The sequence below is a fragment of the Furipterus horrens genome, unplaced genomic scaffold (genome assembly GCF_987537825.1).
Source record: "Furipterus horrens unplaced genomic scaffold, mFurHor1.1.pri manual_scaffold_2, whole genome shotgun sequence".
Lineage (NCBI taxonomy): Eukaryota > Metazoa > Chordata > Mammalia > Chiroptera > Furipteridae > Furipterus > Furipterus horrens.
In genome coordinates this window covers 20,078,833-20,103,225 of record NW_028327172.1, presented here as the reverse complement: position 1 = coordinate 20,103,225, position 24,393 = coordinate 20,078,833, and the positions used below count along the sequence as shown (strand labels likewise).

At 44.8% G+C, this 24,393-nt stretch overlaps 1 protein-coding gene across 4 annotated transcripts in view; it reads right to left on the bottom strand.

The window, feature by feature from the left end:
• Positions 1-24,393, bottom strand: part of SLC1A2 (solute carrier family 1 member 2) — a 133,176-nt gene that overhangs the window by 70,113 nt on the left and 38,670 nt on the right. The window contains exon 1 of one of the 4 annotated variants that reach the window (XM_090262676.1): positions 14,075-14,203. The exons of 2 other annotated variants lie outside the window; for them this stretch is intronic. Coding sequence is in view for 1 of the 2 variants with exons in the window: in XM_090262667.1 (XP_090118793.1) it covers positions 7,247-7,260 (14 nt within the window). In the remaining variant the exon portion in view is untranslated. Of the gene's footprint in view, positions 1-7,246; positions 7,303-14,074; positions 14,204-24,393 lie in introns of those variants that run through there. One more of the 4 variants, XM_090262667.1, reaches the window with a different exon arrangement.

The following is a 24,393-nucleotide window of genomic DNA, read 5'->3' as shown; positions in this document are numbered from 1 at the left end:
TGACTTCTGCCTAAACATCTACTGCAGTGCCTAGGTGACCATTTCCCATCAGATGAAATACTTGGGACCCAAGGTACATGCCTGAGAAGTGACTCCACAGAGAACTCAGACCCTTGTTTTTTCTCATTAAAAATTTTTTCCACATCTGAGACCCAAATGTGATCAGAGTTATTAATTTGTTCATTCACGCATCCATTTAGTAGGTATTTACTGAGTTGGGCTTGGCACTGTTTTACCTGTGACAGATACAGCAATGGGCACAATAGAGACTTAAATACTAAACGTGGGGCTGTAAACAAATAATGTCACATAATATTGTAAGTACTGTAAAGAACAATGAAGTGATGTAATGGTGAGTGGGATAGAGTTATTTTACATCAGGTAGTCTGGAGATGACATTAAATCAGTGACAAAGAAAGTAGGGGGGACCATGTGGGATCCTGGGGGAAAGTATTCTGAGAGTGGGAACAGCAGGTGCAAGGGCCCGGAGGCAGAGGCAAGCTGGTGAATTCTAGGAAGACCAACGAGAACCTCCTCACTACTCTTCCCACAAGCAATATTCTGTGAGCGCTTGTTTAATGGGAGTAAGGGACTCCCTGAAAATGCACACCCAGACAAGTTTCCCTTACAATATAAGACCCCTGAAGCCCTTTATCCATGGCCCTTAGTTAAGAACCTCTATTCCACCCCAGCCACTTAAGATTGTGGCTCTGACTTAGCAGCTCGAAAGGCTAAGTCCTGGCTGCCATCCCTCATGGGGTGAAAGAGACAATGAGGGGGCCACGTTCATTCTCTAGATAATCTGCTGGTTCTGAATTTCCCAAAGATATTTTTGGAAAATTTTGCCCTCAGTTTAGGGGACTGGGGAATTAACCTGGGCCAGTGGAAAGCACAATCATGGGGCTGCACACTGCCCCTCTCTCTGTAGGAGTCCCGAGCACCTGATCAGATCGGATTCCACTACTGCTCTGAGTTGGAATTGACCTAGAAGCCCTTCGTAGTGTCCAGAGGTACTCAGAGAATTGACCCACTCCATTAGGCGAAGAAGCTCTGTTTCAGACAGAGAGCAAGTAACTGACAAATACTTTGGGTTTGTCTCCAACTTAAGTTTCGAATGCCCCAAAAGCAAAAAATTAATAAGGGTAATTTTAAAAACAGTAAGTTGACTTAAGCAGCATGCTGAATCTAAGCAACCCACTCGGTGACACTTCCTGCGCCTGTTTTTCATTCCGTCCTCTCTCCAGTCCCCACTGGACTCTCCGTGTTAAGACCATCACGCCCAATAATTCTTGCTAAATACCAGGGTTCCAATTACTGCTCCACCATAAAACACTTCATAAAACGTGTAGACTTGGCTCCTGCTTTTTGCAAACACAGTCTGGCCCTCCCTCCTTCCCCTGAGTCCTGAGGAAACCCAGCCCTGTGCCTGCTACTGTGTCCTCTGATGATGGCATCACTCCGCCAAGAGACAGCTCGGTGATTTCATTCCCGGATCACACTGCAAGGCTCGCTGGGTGCCAATCATGACACCATCCCGGAAGGCTGGAGCCTCCCTGGGAGACTGTTGGGACTGGGAGGGACCAGGGGAGACAAGTGGGGGGAGGGGCGTTGAGCTTACACCCCACCCCTGCCTCCTGCATCACTAGCACCAAGAAATACACAGGGGGGCGGGGGAGGGGGGGCGCGGGGGAAGAGAAGGCAACGGGCAGGGGCTAGCAGGGTTAACCCCCTTACCCACCAGACTCTTTCCTTGTCTCTTAGAAAAAATAAGAAATAGTTTTATAGTGTATTTTACGGATTACATAAATAACATATACTTTGTTTACAAAAAGATACAACAAAGAAAGTGAAAGTCATGGTAAATCCTGTTGTCAGGGAAGTCTAAGTAACAGCCAGTGTCTGTACCAAGCATTGTTTTAAGTGCTGTACATTCATTTAATGCATCTTCTCACTGAAACCTCACAACCACAGTCTAAGGGTGGCATTATTTTAAGACCCACTTTGCAGATGAGAAAACTGAAGCACAGAACAATTAAATAACCTGCTCAGGTTTCATCGTTATTAAGCAGAGGAGCTGGATTTCAAACTCAGGCTCATGTTCTAAATGCATTTTAACTAGGACTGCTTTCTATCTGAGGCTCCCAGCTCCTGCTGCTCTTGGGTCTAGCGCAGAACAAAGATGTCTCCTTCCCTGAGCCCCCACAGGCTGGTCCCTCTCTTTCCAGCCCTCCACAGCCTTTAGTGAGCTTCCCTGAGGACCACCAATTCACCAGAGTCTACAGCAGCCCACTCAGAATGTGTTGAGCATCTAGCAGCTGTGCAGGACTGAGGGTGGACACAGTAACTGCGATCCAGCCCTCGACCACAAGCAGAGATGTGACCTAAAAACCAGAGCAACTAACAAGAGAAATGTGACCAGACTCTAGGCTACATGAGGGCAGCTTCCTAACTGTCTTCACTGCAGATTCATAGGAGGTGCTCAGTAATTGTTTGTTGAATGACTGAAAGAATGAGATAGTCAGAACCTCAGCCCATGACATTGGCTCTCTTTTGAGATAATGAAGTCATAAATGACTTTCCAGGTGAGATGAGAATTCATCTGAGACTGAAAGGCTTGATAAGATCTGCCAAAGCAGAAAGAAAGGGCAGAGGATGTGCTGAGGAATGGGGGCATGGCTCCCCACACTGACTCCACAAGCCTTGGACCGTGGCCAGGAGAAGAGCATGTGGTCACAGCAGAGGTTCTGTAGGCAAGGAGCAGAGACTGCAGGGTAGTTGGAATGATAAATAGATTCAGATCATTCAGGTGCCCCAATGCCAAAGGAAGGAAGTTAGACTTTGGGGAAAGACATGTCTGAAGACAAAGATTTGAGAGTTTACTACTTCAACTCAGAGAACAGGCAAGAAAAAGACCTCAAGAAGGATGAGAGTTGAATCTTGGAAAATAGGTAACTGTAGAGAAAGGGGAGGAAAAAGAATCCTCCTTAACTTAGACAGAAAGGAGCCATGGGAGAGGAGAAGAAGCATGAAGGTGTCATAAGGAGCATTCTTAGGGGCTTCTTTGGAACACCCCCACTACAGGAGTCTACTAGTCTGCGCTGGATGGGTGTGGCAATTCTATACACTGGCTCTTCTGAACACCCTCCATCTCAGTGGCCTTTGGACCACCTTAAAGACAAGAATGGATTACATGCTGATTTCATCTCACAGGCAAAATCCAATCCACTAGGAGGTTCTGCCTAGAGCAATGTGTTGAGAAGGATTCTGAAGTTGAATCCAGATTCAAAATGAATGAGTTCTGTGATTGATTGGCCATATCTGCCATGGACACAAAATTGTGGCGTGGCAACACGTGTGACCATATTTGCCATCCTTGCGTTGAGTGATTAGCATTGACTTTATTTCTTAGATTCAGGCTCATTTAGATCAGAGACTACCGTGTTTACCTTTGTGTCAGCCCCCTGCTAGGAAGCCACTGGAGAAACATGATCATTGTTCGCAGCAAATGTTTGCTAAAGAAGTGATCAAATTCATTCATTCCCAAGAAAAATAAAGACAGAGGAGCTGGATGCTGTGAGCTTTAGAAATGCAGAAGAGGCAGAGGGCCTCTTTCTCTGAAGCCAGCTTCCCATTCTGACTGTGCTTGGGGCCAAACTCCCTATGACAGATCTGGGCTCCACCTGGAGGGAGGTTGGGTTGTTCTTGCTCAGGGAAAGTGCCCACCCCAAGGACAGCATCCAGGCATCGTTGCTGGAGGTGTTACTCACACAGCTAGTGAATTCTGGAATTGATGAGTAGACTCTCAGTAGGAGCAGCCTGTGAGCTCAGGCTAGCAGGGAAGCATTCTGCAGGCATCTGATTTTTACAAAAGAGAGACCAGAAGAAGCAAACAGCAAAGCAGGCCTCACGTGGCCTCACCTGGTGTTGGTGAAAAAACAGTCTGGAACTGGGTTGGGCCAGTGAACACTCATCTCTGGGGGTTGCTTCTCAAGTAATTATTGATGAACAAACCCAATATTCCTCTTTGCTGTCCCCCAACCCTCAGCAGGGTACCTCATAAGGAGCAAAGACAGAGTACATTAGACAGAAACATTACATTTAAAGAACTCCTTAATATATGAAGGAGAAGGCAAACAGGTGAGAAGTTATGGTCCCCAAGATAAATAACATTCTAGGAGGAGATAAGAGGAAGCATACGATTAATTGCCCAGGGAACGGATGTAGACACACAGCAGGCCTACTGGAATTACGAAGACAAAGCGATTCATGGAACACTTTGAAACAGAGTCCCAAGGGTAAAGGATGTGAGCCAGGTTTGGAGACTGTGGGTAGACTTCCCACAAAGGGAGAAAAGAGATGCAGAGACATCAGGCAGAGGAAATAGAGGACAAAACTCAGAGATAGGATAGGAAAGGCAGGCTTCAGAAACAGGTGGAATATTGGGGGAGGTGAATCTGGGAGTGAGATTCACAGCAGAGACATGAAATGGGGAGAGGGGAGGTAATCGCAGGAGCCCAGGGACTGAGGTATGAAGCTTGAATTAAGGTGTAGACTAGACAGTTAAAAAGAGAGATGAAAAACCAAGGCCACACTGAAAGGGAGAGTCAGGAACAAATCAAAGATACAAAGGGAATCAAAGACCTATAGGCCACCAGGAACAAGAAATAAAAGGAAATGATGGATCTAATTTTCTATGAGTCCTTAGAAATATGGATTTTTTTCTGTGGCCTACGGACTCCCAACCCTCCTCCAGCAAATGCCTGGGGCTTAGAAATCAATAACTCAGAGGGTTCGTCCTCATGAAACATGTGGACCTGTCTTCCGTGTCTCATCACCCTGGCCCATGCCTTGTCCTGTTATCCCTTTATGGGACATAAAGAGAAAAAAAAAGTCCTTCCTCTCTAGCTTTGCAGGACCACCCTTCACTCCAGGCATCCACCCAGGCAAGTCCTGAGAAGGTCTCTCCTTATCAAAGACAGGCATCCAGGGCTTACTCTCCAGAGGACATCTGCATTTTACAGCGGCCTGGCCCAGGTGCTTGGATTTCCATCACGTTCGCTCATGATTTCCTACCTGCTGCATGCCTGGGAGGGGGTGGAGAGGGCAGCATGCAGTCCTTGGGCTCTGGGGGCTCACAGTTCAGCAGTTGAAAAGGTCCTTCTAGTCCACTTTGAACTTATTTTTCCCAGGAGAGGGCAGAAGTCCCATATTTGAGATGGTTATGAACATAGGCTTTGGAGGCAGAAACCTAGCGACAAATCCCAGCTCCACCTCTTACCAGCTGTGAAACCTGAGGTAAATTTCTTAATGTCTCTGAGCCTCAGGTTTTCTCCTTTATGAAATGAAAGCCCTGAAGGGTCTCACCATGCAAGGGGCTCAGTAAGGCACCCTCACATGGTAAAAGTTCAGTAGCTGACTGCCAGGACCTGCCAGGAAATGTTGGAGGCTCCCTACTGATTTTCAGGAAATGCAGACTGACAATCAATGACAAGAGGACCCAAAAGGCTGAGTGAGCCTGTAACTCATTAACTCTTCTTGTTCCAGTTCCTTATCACAGATCAAGACACCAAATCCCTCCTTTCAACCTTGTTTTATCTTACAGGACAGTGGAGGGGAGAAGACCTATCAACATTTACTGAGCTCCTACATTGACATTAGCATGGTACGAACTATGTCAGGGACTTTATCTCTTCAAATCCTTACAAACACTCAGCAGGTACAAATGTTTACTCTGGGTTAAGAGAGAAGGTAAAGAGAGGCTGAGGTTGTGAAACTTGCCCAAGGTCCCAGAGCTAATAAGTTGCAGAGCTGGGACTCAAACCTGGGTCTCTTTGATCACTTCACGCTGTGTCCTGGCTCATGACTTGAGCCAGACCTGAACCCCAGGCACCAGGGGCCCCTTCCACAAAAGCGCACTGAATTTGAGGCCCTTTGCTGAAGCAACAAACCTTTTGATGATTTATTCCAAAATTCTTAGCTGCCCTGTCAAGCCTGATTGGAAGGCTGCCTGGCTGGGCCAGCGTCTCTCTGGTCCAGACACAGCCCTTGGCGTGGGTGACCTCCTACCAAGCATTGAAGGAACCCTCAACGCACAGCCTGGAAAACACCAATGGGAGGAACCTTAAGATTCCATTCTTAGACAACGCCCCCCAAACCTTGACCCCATCTTCTCTCTTGAAAAACATGCTAAAGCCCACCAACATTTTTATTTCCATAGAAAGATTTTCTTACAGAGTGAACTCATCTACCCACTATCCTCATATAATGGAATCCGCTGACCCAGTCTTCATTTGAGAGATTAATCGTAATAACATGCTAACGATTACTAACGCTTATTGAGTCCTTAGTCACCTAGCCTCCAATAACCCAATGAAATAGATATTATCATTAGTTCTGCTTTATAGAGGGAAAAACTGCATTGTAGAGGGATAGCTCAGTTAACTAAAGTCAGGCAGCTGGTTAGTGGCAGAGACAGAATCCAACTCAGAAATACTTTCCTTGGGAGCCCACACTATCCTCACTGCCTAATGCTTTCACCAGGGAGGCTGGGCTAATTCCCACTCCCTCTCCACCATCCTGGCTGACCTGCAACTCTCCCCTCTCACAGACAGCACAGCGGTTCCTTCGGGGACCGTGGAGTCCGTCGGAGGAACATTTCAGACCAGAGCATCTCTCTGCCCACATGGACACACGTGCCACCATCCCTCCCACTCAGCCCGCACCACCAGGAGGTTAATAAGCTAAAAAAGAGTCTGGTTTCCAAATCATATTTAATGACCTCATGAAGTGGAATATCTTTGAGAGTACTTTGCATGTGCATTTAAAAGGCAAGACAGAAAACTGCAGAGGATCACAGTTTTATAAATGCTGTGCATTGTATGAAGGTGCAAAACCAAAAGGCACAAAAGGCTGCCAGTGGCTATTCGTAATGCTAGGATGATGGGTGGCTTTTATCTCCTTATTGATTCTTTCCTTTATAGTCAAACTCCCTACAACAAACATGAATTAACCTTTCTATTGAGGAACCAGACGTTACCAAAATAAGCTGATGGGCCATAACAAGTGTCTACCTGATTCAGAGGAAAGACAAAGAACTACTTAATCTGTAAGTAACCTCACAGACACATGTCCCCTCGCCTCGCTGCTCACACATCGTGCCCTGGCTATGAACTGACACCTCCATCTAGCACGGCTCTCAGGCTTGCTTCTCATGTGAGAGGGAATGTCAGAGTGAGGAGTGAATTACCTTAACCTGTCCATGGCCCCTTTCCAGTCCAAGCCACAGCCTTCTGCAGAGGGAAGGTTTAATGACTGAAAGCCAGTGACGCAGCCGGACTATTTTTGGCTGGCAGGCGGGGAAGGTTAGCTCTTTATCCACTCCTGCCTGGGTTGAGCCTCAGAGGTCAGAGAGAGCGAGCTTTTCCATCCTGTCCTGGTGCCAACCCTGTCCTTCTGGAAGCCACGCCAAGACTGACTCCCGAGGAACCAGCCAGGCTCCAGCTCACTCCTCCAACGGACCAACACAATGTCTCTCTTCCTGATGGCGTCACCCCCAGCTGGAACTGTCAGATGTCTGGGGGTGTGTGGTTCTCAACAAGAGGAAGGGAGCTGCCCTTGCTTTGAAACACACCTTCATGAACACAGTTCACTATGAGAATTAGGCCTAGATGGTGGGAGTGAGATAAAGCTGAACTTCACAGCAGGAGAAATGAATGGAGATTCAGAGGCTGGGGATGAGGGGTAGGGGAGGAAAAGGGAAGGGTCTGAACAAGGAGCAACTGGTCCTATCAACACATCAGGGAGGCCACCATAGGATAAAATGAAAGACTATCCCAGCTGCTACAAGTAGCCAGGGACCTTCAATAACAACAATGATCATAATAGCAATAATAATAGTGTTGACACACATGATAGCTAACATTGGCCATGCCCTGACTACAGGTATCCTTCCAAGCACTTGATACCCACAACAACCCCATGGGGTAGGTACTACTCTTATCCCCATTCAACAGGTGAAGAAATGGAGACACCAAAAAGTAAGCTGCCCAAAGTGACAGAGTAAGGGGGAGAGCTGGGTTTTGAAATTCTCAGCCTAACTTTGAAACTCTGTTCTTCACCACTTGACTGTCTTTCCCTAAGAACAGAAAGGCCAAAAGCTCCATTGTATTCTACTGGCTATTTTGTTCTGCAGTGCAAGGCACCTACCCCCTTGCTTAGACCTCCAGGAATGCCTGCTACAGGCACAGCCTGGAAGCTGGGGAACTTTGGGGAGCGGGGGGAACAAAATGGCTTCCAGGGAGGGAAGGAAGGGTTCAGCCTGTGAAGCAAGTGACAGAATGAAGAGAAAAAATTCTACAGAAGCTGGACTTGAGATGGGAGGTGCCTTGGAGAAATGTAAGCTTCCAGGGATTCCCTGGGAATTGGAAGAGGTACCCAGCACCTCCCGAAGCAGAGAAGGGGGCTTCAAGTTGATTTCACTTAAATCATGAAGGACAATAGGATCATTTGCCAAACTGGAATATTTGTGAAATTCTGAGACTTACCGTTGAATTTTTATACTTTATTTTCTTGGTTCTAAGATATGCTATAAAAAAATTATTTTTTAACATTTCTGAAATTGGAATGCATATTATATTTAATATATGCATCTATTATGGTGTTTCTCTTTTTACTTGAGAAACCATCATTAAATTGTTTGTGCGGTTCACAACCAAGGGAGATTTAGAATGGAGTAAATGCAGATCTTAGGACCCTCTGACAAGTGGATGAAGCTGCACTGACTCTCTCGTGCACTTGTCTCTGTAACATCAAGGTCATCCAAAGAAACAGAAGCAATGCCCCACCTCTGACTCACCTAGCACACTGCTTACTCATCCTTCTGATCTTGGCTCAAACACTGCTTCCTCTGGGAAGGCTCCCTGACCTCACAGATTAGGTGTAATATTCCCATTGGTCTGTGCAATAGATTAATGTCCACCATCCCCCACTCGACTACAGCCCCATGAAGACAGGACTGGGCCATTTTTTCTCATTGTTAAATCGCCATTTAAGAGCACAATATGAATTTCAATAAGTTCTTTGCTTTATGAATAAATTTGAGTCTCTAATATAGAACAAGATAACAAATGATTGAGTACTATTTCCAGTGATTGAAAGTTCCTTTTAATCATCTTGACAAATATCACCAACAGCAGGATGGACATGAGCTGGCCCTTCAGAGGAGAAGTCTTATCATCTTCCTACCACCACTGGACCATGTTGATATCTAATTCATTGCCTGTTAAATAATATTTTAGGTCTTTTGCTTTACTGGCTCCTGGTGATGGCTTCTTACTCCTATTTCATTTGTAAGCCAAAGCTTCACCTGAAAGGATGTTAAATATTTAGTGCAATATTAATATCCATTGCAAACTGAGGAAGGAAGACTTCAACAGGTGTGTTAGAATGGTGGTCCAGGTTGTCATTACTGATATTCTGTAAAATCCTATGAGCTTGTCAACCACTGAGAAAAATTTCACACCTAGAAGGATCCTTAGAAACCCATGGGTGTGGCCATTTCACAGATAACAAGCCAAAGACATGGTTAGCTACTAGATGACAGAGGTGTCCTGCTGGTGGCACCCTGGGACAGGAGGCCCCTGCAATACAAAGAAAAGCATGAAAACAAAGGCCTTGTATTGGCCCACTGCTTCAGGTGCTTCTCTTTTGCCCTAGCACAGTGGCTCTCAACCAGGGGCAAGTTCGTAATATCTGCAGGTAGTTTGGGTTGTCAAAACCAGGAGGATACCAGAATGCTCCTCCCAGATAGAGACAGGGGTGCCATGAAACACCTCCCACAACAGAGAGTCATCTGGTCCCAAATGCCAATGGTGCCAAGGTGGAGAAACCCTGTCCTACTAGAATGCAGAGAAGGCAGTAAGACCTAGGATGGGCACAGGTGCTCCCTCACCCCTCTCAGCCCTGACCACAGCACACTCCTCTACCCCACAACACACCCAAGGTTGTGCATCACACACCAAGGTACTCATCAACACGGACATGTACACAGACCCACCAGAAACATGCCCATCTTCCAAGAGCAGCAATTTTACTCAGAATTAACTAAACTGCCTCAATTCTAAGATATGCATTATCCCCATGGTTTAATATTTCTGAAAATGGAATGCAACTTATAATTAGTCCCCCCCCCAAAAAAAAACGCTGTTATGAGATCAATGAAAACTTTTATAAATAATTACATATTAGATCAGAGAAACATGGTAGTTTAAAACATAATGTTTATAGCGAAATAAACACAGACAATGAAGCGTTATGTAAAACTGGCTTGAATTCCAAGGACAAAACACAAGGCAGCAAAGACTTTCTTCCTTGTCAGGCTCCTTCAGCCAGAGTGAGCGCACACTCCTCCACCTTGTTGGTAGAAAGGCTTCAAGTGTAGACTTTGCTCTCAGGATGTAAAAGGACCAGGGCCCAAAGGGTCAGTGGGTGAAACGGACCCTGGAGGACTCACTTTAAATCTCAGCATCCTAGAGGCCTGCTCTCCCTCCTCCTGGCCCTCAGTGCCTCCCTCCTACCTCTCCACTCCAGTCCTCCCCGGTGCCCCTTCTTTGTTCTCTCCCCTAACCAGTATCATGTCTGGTGACTAGTGCTAGGGGGCATCAGGGGGCTCACTGAGAGAGAGGCACCCTTGGGTCCTGCCTGCTGACCGTCTGGTTTCCCCGCAGGGATGCTGCAAGTCCACAGGGCGTGCTCACCACACCAGCTTCGGAGTGAGGCCAGTCACAGACCGGGACTCGGTACCTCTGCACACTGTCTCCCTGGACAAGCTAGGTAACTGCGGACTTTGGGTTTCTCACACAGGGAGCGGCAGGGGGTGAATAACAGTCCTGCCCATGATAGACTTGTTTTTTCTCTTTAGATATAAATAAAATAATCACGTGAAATACAGGACACGTGGCCAACTGCCTACTACATTTGGTTGGGTCTTCGGAGCAGGATGTAAGACAACCTGTCACCGTGATTTTAAGTAATCTATAGCCTTGTACTTAGCCACACCTTGGATGTTCCTGAATGGGTGGAATGCTACCAAGTACACCTAAGTTAGGGAAGCCTGTGATTTTTCTTTTCCCCCAAATTCATCCTCACAAACCTTTAATCAATGCATAGAAACCACAAGTTGATTTTAACAGGGATATTATGGGCAAGTGTTGCTATATTCTATAAAATTTACAAGGATAAGACCCTTGATGTCTCTCTGGTGTCCCTAGATTGTAGAAAGGTTCCATTGGAAAGAATTCACTAACGTTCATGTGCTTCTCTGACCAAGCGCAAGTGCTAAGATTGCTAAGGCTCCAGGCAACTCCAGGGCTCACCTGGATCTCTGGGCAGTATGCCTTTGGCTGGGATGTGGGCAGAAAGAGGGTGCATTCCAAGGTAGCCACTTTTGGTCAAGAACATACTGCAACTTTTCTGTCTGGGGCAATAAAATTCAAGGACCTTTCTCCATAACTTGAAAGGAAATTGGTTCTGAAGGAATAGAACATGACTTTTCTCTTGTTCAAGCTTGTCTGGAAACATTTAGGGTAAGTAAGTAAATGGCACTGAGATATAAAATTTCTGATAATTTTGGAAGAAGATAAAAAAAAAAAACCCTAGAGGAAATGAAAATAGAAGAAATCCTTGTTTTTCTTCAGAATTTTTCCTGAACTTGATGTCACTATATTAATTTTATTACACAAGTAAAAACCAATTTTCTAATAACATATTATGTTAATTGTTTATTTAGGTAGTAATTAACTTGTTCATTTAACTTACACATTTTATCATAAACATTATATGTATCTCTTGTTATAAAAAGGTAAGAGTTTTAAAAAGTAAAATTCAAACCTATTTAACTTAGTTTTAGGTCCCTATTAAGGCAGTAAATATAACTATAATGACTTTCATCAGACACGATTAGGGCTTTGTACAGACAAGTACATTTGGAAATCATGGCTGACAGTATCAACTGGATTTAGTTTTTCTGGAAATAGGTAAAAAATATTATAAATCTGTTTATGTTTGTGGATCTGGTACCCTCATTTTGGAGATATGGTGCATGGAACAATCTCCAAGAAAAATAAATTCAATTCAGACAAAGATGCTCATTTACAGCACTATTTATAAAACAATAAAACTGGATATAACCCAGTTCAATCACTGAAAAAATCATAAGCAAATGATGCTACAGCAATAGTGAAGTATAACAGAGCCACTAAAAGAGAGTCACATTCATTTTCCCATATGACAACCTAGTGCAGGTTCAGAAAGCAGGTCCTATACAAGCCCCATACAATATAAGAGTGAACATAAGTAAGGAACTTAAGATAATAATTTATTTAAAAAATGGTTTAAGTTCTTTTTCTTGAAAAAAGGAGGAGGTTGGCAACCTAAGAAGCAAATATAAGACTAAAGGTATGTACCAGGATGTCAGATATGCATTGTCATATATTATGAGCAGAAGGAGGTGCATTTCAATAGTGATAATCTCTGGTTGGAGGAATTGAAGGTGATTTATTCCTTATTTATACTCTTAAATATTTAAAAAATTATCTCCAGTAAGCATATAAATCTTTTATAATCATAATATCAATAGCCTTTTAAAATTATTACTATATGAAGATGGGTGGAGGTGAGCAAGGGGGGGGAAGTGGGGGCATCTGTGATAGTGTCAACAATAAAATAAAATGTAAAAAACTATAAACAAATGGACTTTAAGGAATAAGTTTTAAACAGTGAGGAGAAATGGGTAAAAATGTGCCCAGAATAAATAACTTAATGTTAAAATGAAAATTATTAGGCTTTTTATGACACTCTATCATCCACGGTGCTGAGCACATACAAAAACCCTCACTCAAAATCCAACTTTTTCACACTTTAGTACTTAAAAGTGTTGCTATCAGCAGTTTCTGCTTCCTTTGACTTATTTTTTTTACCATAATTTTGAGCTTCCGCAAACAGGAATTAACATGTAAAAGGAGAGGATATTTGAATATTGTCTCAATTCTGGAAACCCAAAAACTGTGCCCAAAACATACGGGACACTCAATAGATATGTATTGAGGACTAAGTGAATATCAGCCATGTTCTTTCCAGTACTGAAAGAAAAAAAGAAGCAATTTGGAAAGAATCAGCAAGAAGAGCTGATGATCACTGTAACACTCACAGTCTGTGTTGCAAGAGGAAAGAGAAATGCTTAACAGGGTCCCCTTGTAGAACATTGGACCAAATACCTTATGGGATTTAGCAATATCACAAAATACCTTTCTGCCATAAAACCAAGCCTGCTGGCTGTCCCACCACACCAAGCACAGGTAACAGTGCAATACCAGTTATACCCTTGCCTCTGAATATGCAGCCAAGAGCTTTGGCAGCATGGTTAACTGGCTGACAGGACAATCTTAATGAAGTCATTCACATCACCCTGCTCTCACAAGGGAAAATACAGTTATCGCATAACAGGTAAATGGCAGAGGTGGGGTTTGTGGATTGAATGTAGAAGATGTAACAGTGTTTAAATTCTTCAAGATGCAATCATGAATGATGATTTTGTACAAGGTACAGCTTTTCCAACCTGTCACTGAACATCTTATGAATGTGTTATTTAAGCAATCATTGAAAGGTGGGAAAGTCTCCACGGAAAGATCTAAGTGTCATCTATCCGTTCATTGATCCATTTAATACGCATTCATTGAGAGGCATACCACATGCTTGGTATATTGTTAGGCACTGGGGTACGGAGACCTACACATTTAATCCACCATCCTGAGATATTTCAGAATCAGTTGTCTTTTTTGGTAAACATGCTATCCTTTCCAATTTTCACTCTTCTTTCTCTGAATCTTTACATTTCTGAGGAAGAGCTGGTTCATGGAAGGAAGCTCAGATTATTTCAACCCCTAGGAAAAGCTCTGAGTCTTTTATGATAACCTACCATCCCACCTTTCCATGTCTCCTCTTTCTCCAGGAATACGAAGCGATTCCTTCCTTCTCCCCGGCCTTCAGAGCCCACCGTGCCCCACATAAGATTTCTAACCTGACCACCCCCTCGTCTCCAGGAGCGTGCTGGCCACCAGGTAGTGCTGCAATGAGCTGTCTTTCATCAGGGTCCTGAGAAAACCTCGGAGGGAAATCTGTTAGGTGCTTTCAAGTTCACCCAGCCAGTGTTCTGATGTCAAGAAGTAACAAACTGTTTATTGACTGTTGTCATTTGACTAGTGAGCTCAAGGCCACTAAGTGTTTGAACATTGGGAAATGATAGGAGTTAAAGACCACATTGGATCATCTCGGGCCTTTGATGTCCCTTCCCTCTCCTTAAGCAAGAACTGCGGCTATTTAGAGGGAAAGGGGGGTGGAGGGTAGGTGAAGGTGGTCAATGGGGGCAGGGCGGGAACGGGGACAAAAGGAGCCTTCACTTGGGGCGATGGGCACACTCTGCGGGGTGCAGATAATGATTTATTGAGCTGTACATTGGAAACCCTTATGGTTTTGTGAACCAATGTCATCCCAAAAAGCCCAACTAAAACAATAAATTTTTTTTAAAAAGCTGCAGCTATTTACTTCCCAAGTTCTGTGAATTTCCACTTGGCTATCCCAGCAGCTCACTGGCACTGTTTTCAGCCAGTCGCTCTGTCACCAGATGATCCTCCTTTGTCACTTACCTTCACTCCTCTGTTGCTGTCTTCCAGCCACCCATGTTGTTAATTAACCATTTTAACCCTGGCAGCCTTGTCCCCTGACATTTAACCCGGACTCATCAACGTACTTTGTCTTTAACTTCTAATCCCCAGTGTAAATGGAAGAAGCCCTTTGCTTTTAAGGTCCAGAGATATCCCAGCCTTCCAATCATTTCTCTGTGCTTCAATTTTAAATGTTCTATAGCTCAATTCATTCATGGATTCTGTTGAGGGACCTCTGCTTTGTTTTCTAATTAAATATAAAATGAAAGATCAACTTACTGTTTTGAAATAGATTTGAACATCAGGTTCCACATCACCTCCAATGGCTTCCATGGATAACAGCACCATTTCTCAGAATTTGTCCCTCTGAACCCTAATCCCCTAGAGCATTCCTGGATACAAAGGTTAAGGGACCAGATAAGATTGAAAAGAGCCGCTTCCCCTTGAAGGCACACAGTGTGTATTAGTGCATGGAAGTCTTTGAGAAGTTCAGCAGGAAAGAAACGTGCTCAGCCAAGCCATACCCAAGGTCACTAGAACCCAGAACACGTTTTACTTTTTGTTTAATTTTTCTTACAGAGAACTATATACACAGTATAGATTTAGAGATCCAAGGAACACACTCTGGGAAGCAATGATCTATAGATTTAGGAAACCAAGGAACACATTCTGAAAAGCAATGATCTCCTATATGAAGACCAAGAGGACTTTGAACCTATGCTATGTGGTTGGAATTATTCTTGTGGTAGAGAGGAATAATGAAAGGTTTGGGGTCAAAGATGAGTATGATTCAGGCCTCCTGGAATTATAATCTGACTGTAGATTAGTATAGAGAATGGAGACTCAGTTCTTCTCAACTGGAACAGGTGACAGTAGAGGAGGGACCAGGTGGGTATCTGAGCTGTCATCCACACCAGCCAGCAGACTTCCAGGAAGTTTTGCAGGTGACCTAATGCAGAGCTCCCCATGATGAGGCCTTCACAGCATCCTCGTATCCCGACGTCTTGAGCCATACCATATTTGTGGCTCCTTCACAAGCTGTTCCTGGCCCTATTGTGAGTCATTTCAATCCCAGTCTGAAATTTTCACAAAAGCTCTTGCATCTGGGAAAGGATTGTATTTAAGTTAGTCCCTAATTGCTGCCACAGATAAGTACGTAACATGCAGGGATATCTTTTGGCATTTCCAATCCTACTTCCACCACTCATAAGCTATGTGATATTGGTCCGATTACTTAACAACTCTGAACCTAAAATACCTCATTCATGAAGACAGATGAAAATTAGTAGTACTATCTTATGGGATTTTTGTGAAAATTAAATGAGTCAATATATATGAAAGTACTTAGAACATAGCATGTAGCACATGGTAACTATTAGTATTACCATCACTACTTATGCATTCCATAAATATTTCTCAGGCAAAATAGTCATTGCTTCTATGAGCCCTTACTGCTCTTTAAGCAATTTTGTTCTTAGGAGTTGCCATTAGAAGCCACAGCAAATCCACATCAAACTGGATCTGCAGGCATTATGATCTCCTTGGCAGCCTGACTACATTCAACTTCTCCTTGTTGCAGCATCCACATCCCTTTTGGTGACATTTATCACCGTAGGCCATCGAGTCTAGCTGACCTTCACTGAAGGCTTAATCTGTGCCAGGCACATTCTAAGTGCTTCCCATGAACTCGGTTTGTTTAAATCTTTCAGCACCCCTGTCGGGTAGGATGACTCTCATCCCCATTTGTAGACAAGGAGAAGGCACAGAGAGGCTGAGTAGCTGCCCAAGCTCACACAGTAGCTCATGCTCAGAGCTGGGATCCAAACACTCCAAGCTGGATTTCTGAGTCCATGCCTGCAATCACCACACTGCCCTGCCTCTCCCTGGAGGGGTCCACTGTTTCTCCAAGGAAGGTGCAGTGTGAGGTGTACATATGCACAATATCCCGGAAGGGGTGAAAAGTGGAGGAGGCAGGGGTGGGTATGTGTGAGGCACAGAGTAAGACCTTCTCCTCGGTGTCGGTGTCACACAGAGAAAACAACCAGCTAATCAATTAGGCATCGGCTAAGCAGCATTCACAGTCTGCCCTTGAATGTTCTGGGGTTGCTACAGACCCATGGATGTCAGAGTGGGAGGGAGACAGCAGGCTGCTGCCAGGCAGCGAGGCAGGGAGCCCCGCCCAAGCCTGGGAAACAGCTAATAAGAGAAAAACTGCTACAAATGCCTCCTTTTCTGAGTTGCCAAAGGTTTCTGTCATTTGTAAAACAGGGGCTCATCACAGGGCTTTGAATGTCATTTGGGATACAGAACTAGAGGGGCCCTTAGGATCCCTCCAAGCTGTGGAGCTCCGGGACACCAGTTGCCCTAGGGACATTGCCAACAGGGCTGGATCCATCTCAAAATCACAACAAAAGAACTAACATTTAGAGCACTTTCTGTAAGCCAGGTGCTAGAGGCTGAGTTCTTCCAGCAACCTTCTGCACAGAATTATCACCTCCACCTTACTAGAGAGGCACAGAGAGAAAAAGTCCCTTGCCCCAGGGCACATGGTTGTCAAGGACTAGAGCCAGGACCTGAGCTGAAGATGGGAGAAACTCATATCTAGGTGTGGTCTCTGCGCTCAGCAGGTGGTGTTTGAACAGGGGGAGCATCCCCACCTTTATTTCACTGAATCGGTTTTGTTGGCGCCCCTTGTGACGGTCCGAGGGTGCAGAGCTGCCCACAGCAGACCAGGCGCACGCCCTCACTGCATTACAGTTTCTATTCCTGCAAGGAGAGGCAGCCAAGATGACAGCTTAGCAAGTGCACAGGCAGAAGGAGGGCATCCCCCGGACCCTAGAAAAGGGAGGTTGGATTGAAAATGAGTTCTTGGAACAGACTCGGCTCCTCTTCCACTGAGAACACCATATGTATCCCCACACAAAGGGGGAGAAGACAAACTCCTGGCTGTGGGCTGTTCCAGAGGTGACGTCCCACAGGCTGGCAAACAAACCCCCAGTAGTCTAGGGGTGGGGCTGGGGCAGGGGTGGGGGAAGAGCTGAGAAGCTGAAGGTTTTCCTTTGCGTGGCTCTCACAGACATTTCTGGAAGGGGTCAGTTTCGGGTGATTCATCATCTACCCAAGTTGACTCGCACTAAGTCGGCTCAGATACCGTGGTTAAAAATAAATCCCTGCTCACCCACCTTCTTATTAACATTCTGTAAGGGTACTAAGGTCCTTCCACCAACAGCGAGAAAAGTTCATTTGAGCTAATAGTTGCTACACTGGCTCTAATAAATGGGTAAAAGTAACTCTCTAACTAAGTCCTTGACTTCATTTTTAAAAGGGATGGGGGAAACACTAAGTACTAAACCATCCAGGAAAGCAATTACTTGCTGGGACAGTCTGAGGGCATTTGAGTGCCACTCACTCACCATACACATTACTCTATGACTCAGTTTCCCCATAGGTAAAACAGAGATAATCACAACACCTACTGTGCTTGTAGGTTCATACATACAGACTCTTAGGCTGATACCTGGGACATAACATGCACTCCGTACAAGGGAGCTATCATTGTGCAAACTTGACTTGATTCATAATATTGATGTGAATGATTAAACTCATTTATTCCTCTCTTATTGTGTGCCAAGCACAGGGCTGAGGGCTCACAGACATAGCACAATTTAGTCCTCAAGACAACCCCATAAAGTGGGTGTATGTCCATTTTACAGAAGAGAACATGGAAAGCCAGAGAAGCCCATACCTGACAGAAGGCAGAGCAAGGCTGGAATCCAGACCTGTCCAAATTCACAACCAATGCTATGTCATCCCATTGCCTGCTTAGAGTAAGACCCTGAGGCTGGGAGATCAGAGACTATGATGATCTCTGAGGAAACTGAGGCAGATAGGTTAAATAATGAAACCACGTCCAGTTTTCTTTGCAGAATACTATGCAACAGACATCAAAGTGGTTGGGACAGGAAAGGATACTGAGGGAGACCATAGAAATAACTGGCCTTCTCTCTTAACCAAAATAGTAGAGCAAAGGCATTACTGGTCCCTCTGGTGTGGGCTGTATCTACCAGTAAGAACTCCCAAGGCCCTTGGCAATGCTCCTTACACATGATTGATCACATGATACCACCAACTTAACCAGTCCTGCAACCTGGCCTTTCTGAGTGTGAGAAGGCTCTGAGGTCAGCATTTCCTAAATCAGCTGTTATAGTGTCCCCAACTAGCCACAATCATCAAAGATTATATTTAGTTTCTACATGTGATATCACTCATCTGCAGAACTCCTCTTCATCCTTCAAAACCTAATTCAGCTGTCTCTGCCTCAATACAGCTTTTCCTGACCATCCCAACCCCCTCAACGGAACTGATACTTCCCATTCCTGAATTATTTCTGCTTCCTTTACACAATTCAAATTGTTGCAACATGGAAGTGACTTGCCGTTATAATTTATATGTGTTTGTCACCTCCCTTAGGCTGTGAGCTGCTCCATTCGGGCACCTGTGATTTATTTCAATTCTTTGGGAATCAGGAATGTGTATGACCTACATCAGTGGTTCTCCACGGAGGCAATTTTGCTCCCTAGAGGATATGTGGCAATCTGGAGACATCTTTGGTTGTCACAGTTGGGAGTGGGAAGGTGCTACAAGCATCCCTTGGGAAGAGGTCAGGGATGCTGCTAAACATCCTGCAGTGCACAGGACAGCCTTCCCACAGTGAAGAATGGATCCAACCCACAATGTTAATGGGTGATACACTCTGGTCTATTGGGTAGTTCTTAAGCATCACCCGCATTGCTAATGAAGGGGTTTACTGCACTTCATACAACAGGGCTCAGGGCCTGCTGCAAATTGTGCTTTGGTCCTCAAATAGCTGTGGCACCTCTGCGGGAGGATCATAGCCCACCTCCATCCCTGAAGACATGCTTTACCTTGCATCTTCCTTGAGCCAATGGACTGAGAGATTGCAGAAGACATTCTTGGGGCCCCACCCATATCACTGGCTGTATCACTGTCATGCCCTCCAGCCAACTTCCCACTGCCAGCTGTGTATCTCCTTGCCTGAGGGCTTTTTCAGAAGCTAGCCGCCTACTCTGAACCCACACAGGCCAGAAGTAGCCCTCAACCAACGATGAGCAGGTCTAGATGTACAAATACACCACCTCCCTCGCTCCTCCAGAAGACAGCAGGACATGGAATTTGTCCTGCCTCCTCGAAGCTCTCCATGGGATTAAACTGCAGTTGCCCACAGTGGGAGCAGAATTAATAACTCCCTTCCTCCCCACTTCCCTACTGGAGTTTCTGGTACCTCCCAAGTAAATGAGATGTACTAGGATCCTTGTACTAGAATCTGCTCTTAGAAACCCAAACCAGAATTGAAGTTTACACGTGTCCCTTCCCAGAGGAAGAGAACATTTCCAGAATGCCCACATGATTCTGACATCACTTTTTTCCTTCTGTGTCCTCAGCTGAGTCCAGGATGGAGCAGGCACAGAGGACACCTGCAATTAGCGTGAAACCAACAGGTAACCAACACAAAAAACAAACTTCTGAGGTTGAAAGCCACAAAGATTTGGGGGTGGTTGTTACTGAAGCACAAGCTGGTGAAAGCTGACTAACACAGGGCTTGTCACTCCTAGGGAGAACATTGCTACCTGACCCTATTGTAGACGACCTGGCAACTTACCTCCCAAATGATATTCGTCTAAGGGCAAACCCTGTAGCATCGCCTTGTCAGCTCCTGTAGGTTGGAGATGATGATATACCTTTTTCCCTTTGTGGAGTCTCCATGTAACTCAGAGCCTTGTGCAGCACTGGGGAACGAGGGGGCACCTAGAGGCTGGGAGACTAAACCCTGAGCTGCCTGAGTTTCACCAAGGACCAGTTTGGGCCTGGTGGCTATTTTGGGAAGAGATTAAAGATGAGAAACTTGGCCTAGAAATGGATGAAAGCACCAGTCACACTACGGCTGCCCTCAGTCAGGGTGACCTTGGGGGAAACCCCTTCCCCCATCTGGAGCCCCCCAATTGTAATGTAAGATCTGACTCCGAGATCTTAAGTTCCATCCGCAGCACACAGCCTCTGTGGTTCAGTGAGGACCAAAATCCACTTCACTTCTCCATCCCCTACTTTCTCCATCAGCCTACCGAAAGAGTGAAATTCAGATCCAAAATCTCAAGGGAGAGACTGTCTCATCCAGCTTCCCAATAGTTTATTTCTCTTAATAGCAGATTGGGAGAAGGAGCTGCATCCTTCCTTTTCTCTGCCTTTGACATTCATTGAGCATGAACCATGTGCTACACATTGGGCTGGAAACTAGTCACGGTCTATCACAGCATTTCTCATTTCACCATGTTTGCCACATTTGAATACCATCTCTGCTAGTATTGACTCAATAATGTTTAACACTGATCAATTCTTTACACTTAACTATATTCTGAGAGGCATTTTTACATTACTACTACCAAGGAAAAACCAATAACACTTGTCATAAATAGAAGGCAGGCGCGAAAATCAATGTGACAACAAACGTTTTTACTGACACTTAGAAATTGTTTGCTGAAGCCCCTGCTGCCTGATCCCTCTTTGTTTAAAAGGGAAGTGAAAAGGTCTCAGGACAGTGATAAAGTCGTAGTAGCACCCGATCAAAGATTTAAAATTTCATAATCAGAAAGATTGAAAGACATTTGAAAAGTAATTTTCTTACCATGTGATTTGATGCTAATCCATCATCAGTGCACCCCCAATCACCTCAGGGACTCTCAAGATCATCTTTCATCTCATCAGGCCATCCGTCTAACACTTTGAGTAAAGCTATATTATTTCCCTGGATTCTTGCAACAGCACAGTTGAGTTATGAACAGCACAGATTTTACAGCCCGTCAGATGCAGGTGTGAGTCCTTCCTGCTCTACCAATTCCTAGCTGTGCAACTTCAGCAAAATCACAAAACTCCTCTGAGCTTGCTTCTTCATCTGCAAAATGGGGATATTCATAGTCCCTACTTCATAATGTGAAGACCTTTGAAAAAGGCTTGGCCCACAGTCATTCTCAATAAATTATGACTGTCATTTTTATTGATTGCTGTCAACTCTGTATGAAAAGTATATTGATACCCTTTCTACAGATGAAGAAAGTAAGGCCCAGTTGAGTAACTGGCCAAGATCACACAGCCTTGTTTTTCCCAATTCTCTTTAAGGAACTGCCTTCAAGAGCAACAAGGATTATAATTTATTTTTAAATGGGGTATTTTTATTCCTGTTTGTTTTATGCTTCACAGTAAAATGTAGAGGGCATTGGCACATGGACAGAGCATTCAGTCAGAGCAGATTCAGGCCCAACTGTCAGGTCCTGCCATGGCAAACTGGTCCTGGGATGTTGCATTTCATGGAGGAAAGCGTGTGAGGGCAGAAACCTCATCCAACACCATTTGAAGAGGCATCATTATGTGCAGAGCCCCGCCATCCCTATTGTGATGGGGATGAGTGTGAATAATGTCCTATTCCTGCACCTTTTCCATTTTAATGTTCCATTTATACATTTCTCATCTGATTCCAATTAAACACTACTTCAAATCACCACCTGCAGACAACACATTAAAATTATAGAAAAGCTCAAGTCTGGGGGAGAGAAAATGTACTGCAGCTGTTGCTTACTTTCCCTTCCCATGTCCCTGTGCCATCTTAAACCATCAACACCAACCCTGACCAGTGTGGCTCAGTTGATTGTGTGTCATCCCACAAAGCAAAGAGTTGTCATGCCCGGGTTGTGGTTCCTGGGAAGGGTGTGTGCAAGAGGCAACCAATTAATATTTCTCTCCCTCTCTTTCTCCCTCTCCTTCCCCTCTTTCTAAAAATAAATAAATAAAAATTAAAAACAAAATCAGTATCAAGTCCTCTGAAGTTGACCAAGTAGATTTTCTTTCCCACTGCCTACCCAGAGACGGGAGGCTCTAGGGACTGGAGTCTTATGGAGGGATCCTCTGTCATGAAATTCAAGGCAGGCAGGCGAGGGGGACAGTCAGACACTTTTAGCATAAAAATTGTGAGCTCTGTTTCAGCATTGCCCACAAGGTCTGATTGTGTGATAGATTCTCCATCAAAGGCTTGAATCCCTTTACAAGGCTCAAGGTTCCTTATCAGAAGCCCTTGCCTTCCCCCTCCCTATATGAAGCAAAGCAAACGTTTGAAGCATGAATGCAAAACCATGCTGGAAGCTGGACAGAGAAAGACGTGGGCCTTAGGGATAAGAAGGGAAATGTGCCTGCAGGACTGTGGGCGAGAGGACTGGGTTGTGCTCACCCACCACAGGGCCATACCCACAGTGCACCCCAAGACTCCAGCTGAGGTGTGAGCCTGTGTTGGGAGCCCCGGGACAGACGTAACAGTCCAGAAAACCACTCTGCATCTCCAGCGCGCGTTGGATTCTGCAAGGCTTAGACTTGGTCACTTGATTCTGAAGCCAAGGAGGGTGCTGGCTGGCTGCCAGAGTAAGGAGCTGACTGCTATGGCTAAGGACACTGAGGCTGCAGGTGGGTATTTGTGGGAAGGAGGAGGGGCACATTCGGATGGAAATTATGTTCTCCTGTTGATGGAAATGGCTTTGTTGATGCTTGTCAAAGCACTGTCCCTACCATGAGATCCCTCAAACCCACCAGAGCATGACATAGCCAGATATAGGGTCTGAAAGGCCCTTGGCATTTCTTTTTCAGGATTTAATGCATTTACTCTGAACTTCCATTGATTGTCTTCTGTGCCATCCACTGTGGACCATACAAGACTAGACCCAGCCCTCTGAGAACTGATCATCAGTTGATGGTGAGGTATACGTGGTGAGGCAGGGGGCTGGGGCAGGATGGCATGGCAGAAACTCAAATATATAACTACTGCTAACAAAAATAAGAATGCAACTACAGTAGTCCCTCTCTATATCGCGGTTCACTTATCGCGGCCTCACTGTATCGCTGGATTTTTTAAAATATTATATTTAATTATTTATCGTAGATTTTTTGCTATATTGCAGGGTTTTGCAGTACTGTATACATACGTTGTTAAAGTTACGTAGGTTTAAGAGTGTAGAATATGTTTAAGAACATAAGTAGTGTTTATGAAAGTGTGGAAAAGGTTAATAAGGGAGTGGGAAAGGTTAATAAGGGACTGGGGACGGTTTATAAGTATGTGGGAAGGATTTATAAAGTCTTAAAATATATATAAATACTAAAGTAAATGTAAGATTTCTACTTCACGGACTTTCACCTATCACAGGGGTGTCTAGAACATAATACCCATGATAAGTGAGGGAATACTGTATTGCTAGATAGAAGTGTAAGGAACAGTCCATATAGTGATAAAGTAATGAGCGCATCGGGTTGTGGAAATCAAGAATTTGTGATAAGGTAAGATAAGATTTCAACAGACTGAGAAATTGGGTGGGGGAGGGGAGAGGCCACCTCAGGCAGGAGGACAGCCTGGCAAAGCGGGGGGGGGGGGGGGGGGATGTGTGCTCCCTTCAATCAGGCTGTAGTGGTGTCAGCATCAATCATTGCTAGCACTCATGCATTTAAACCGTCGGTTGGACAAAGGGCTTTACAGGGAGCTTCTGATTGCATCTGCACAGCACCTTAATGTGGAAATACTATGTTACCAATCTCATTTTTCAGATGAGATTGAGGCTTGACCTTGCAG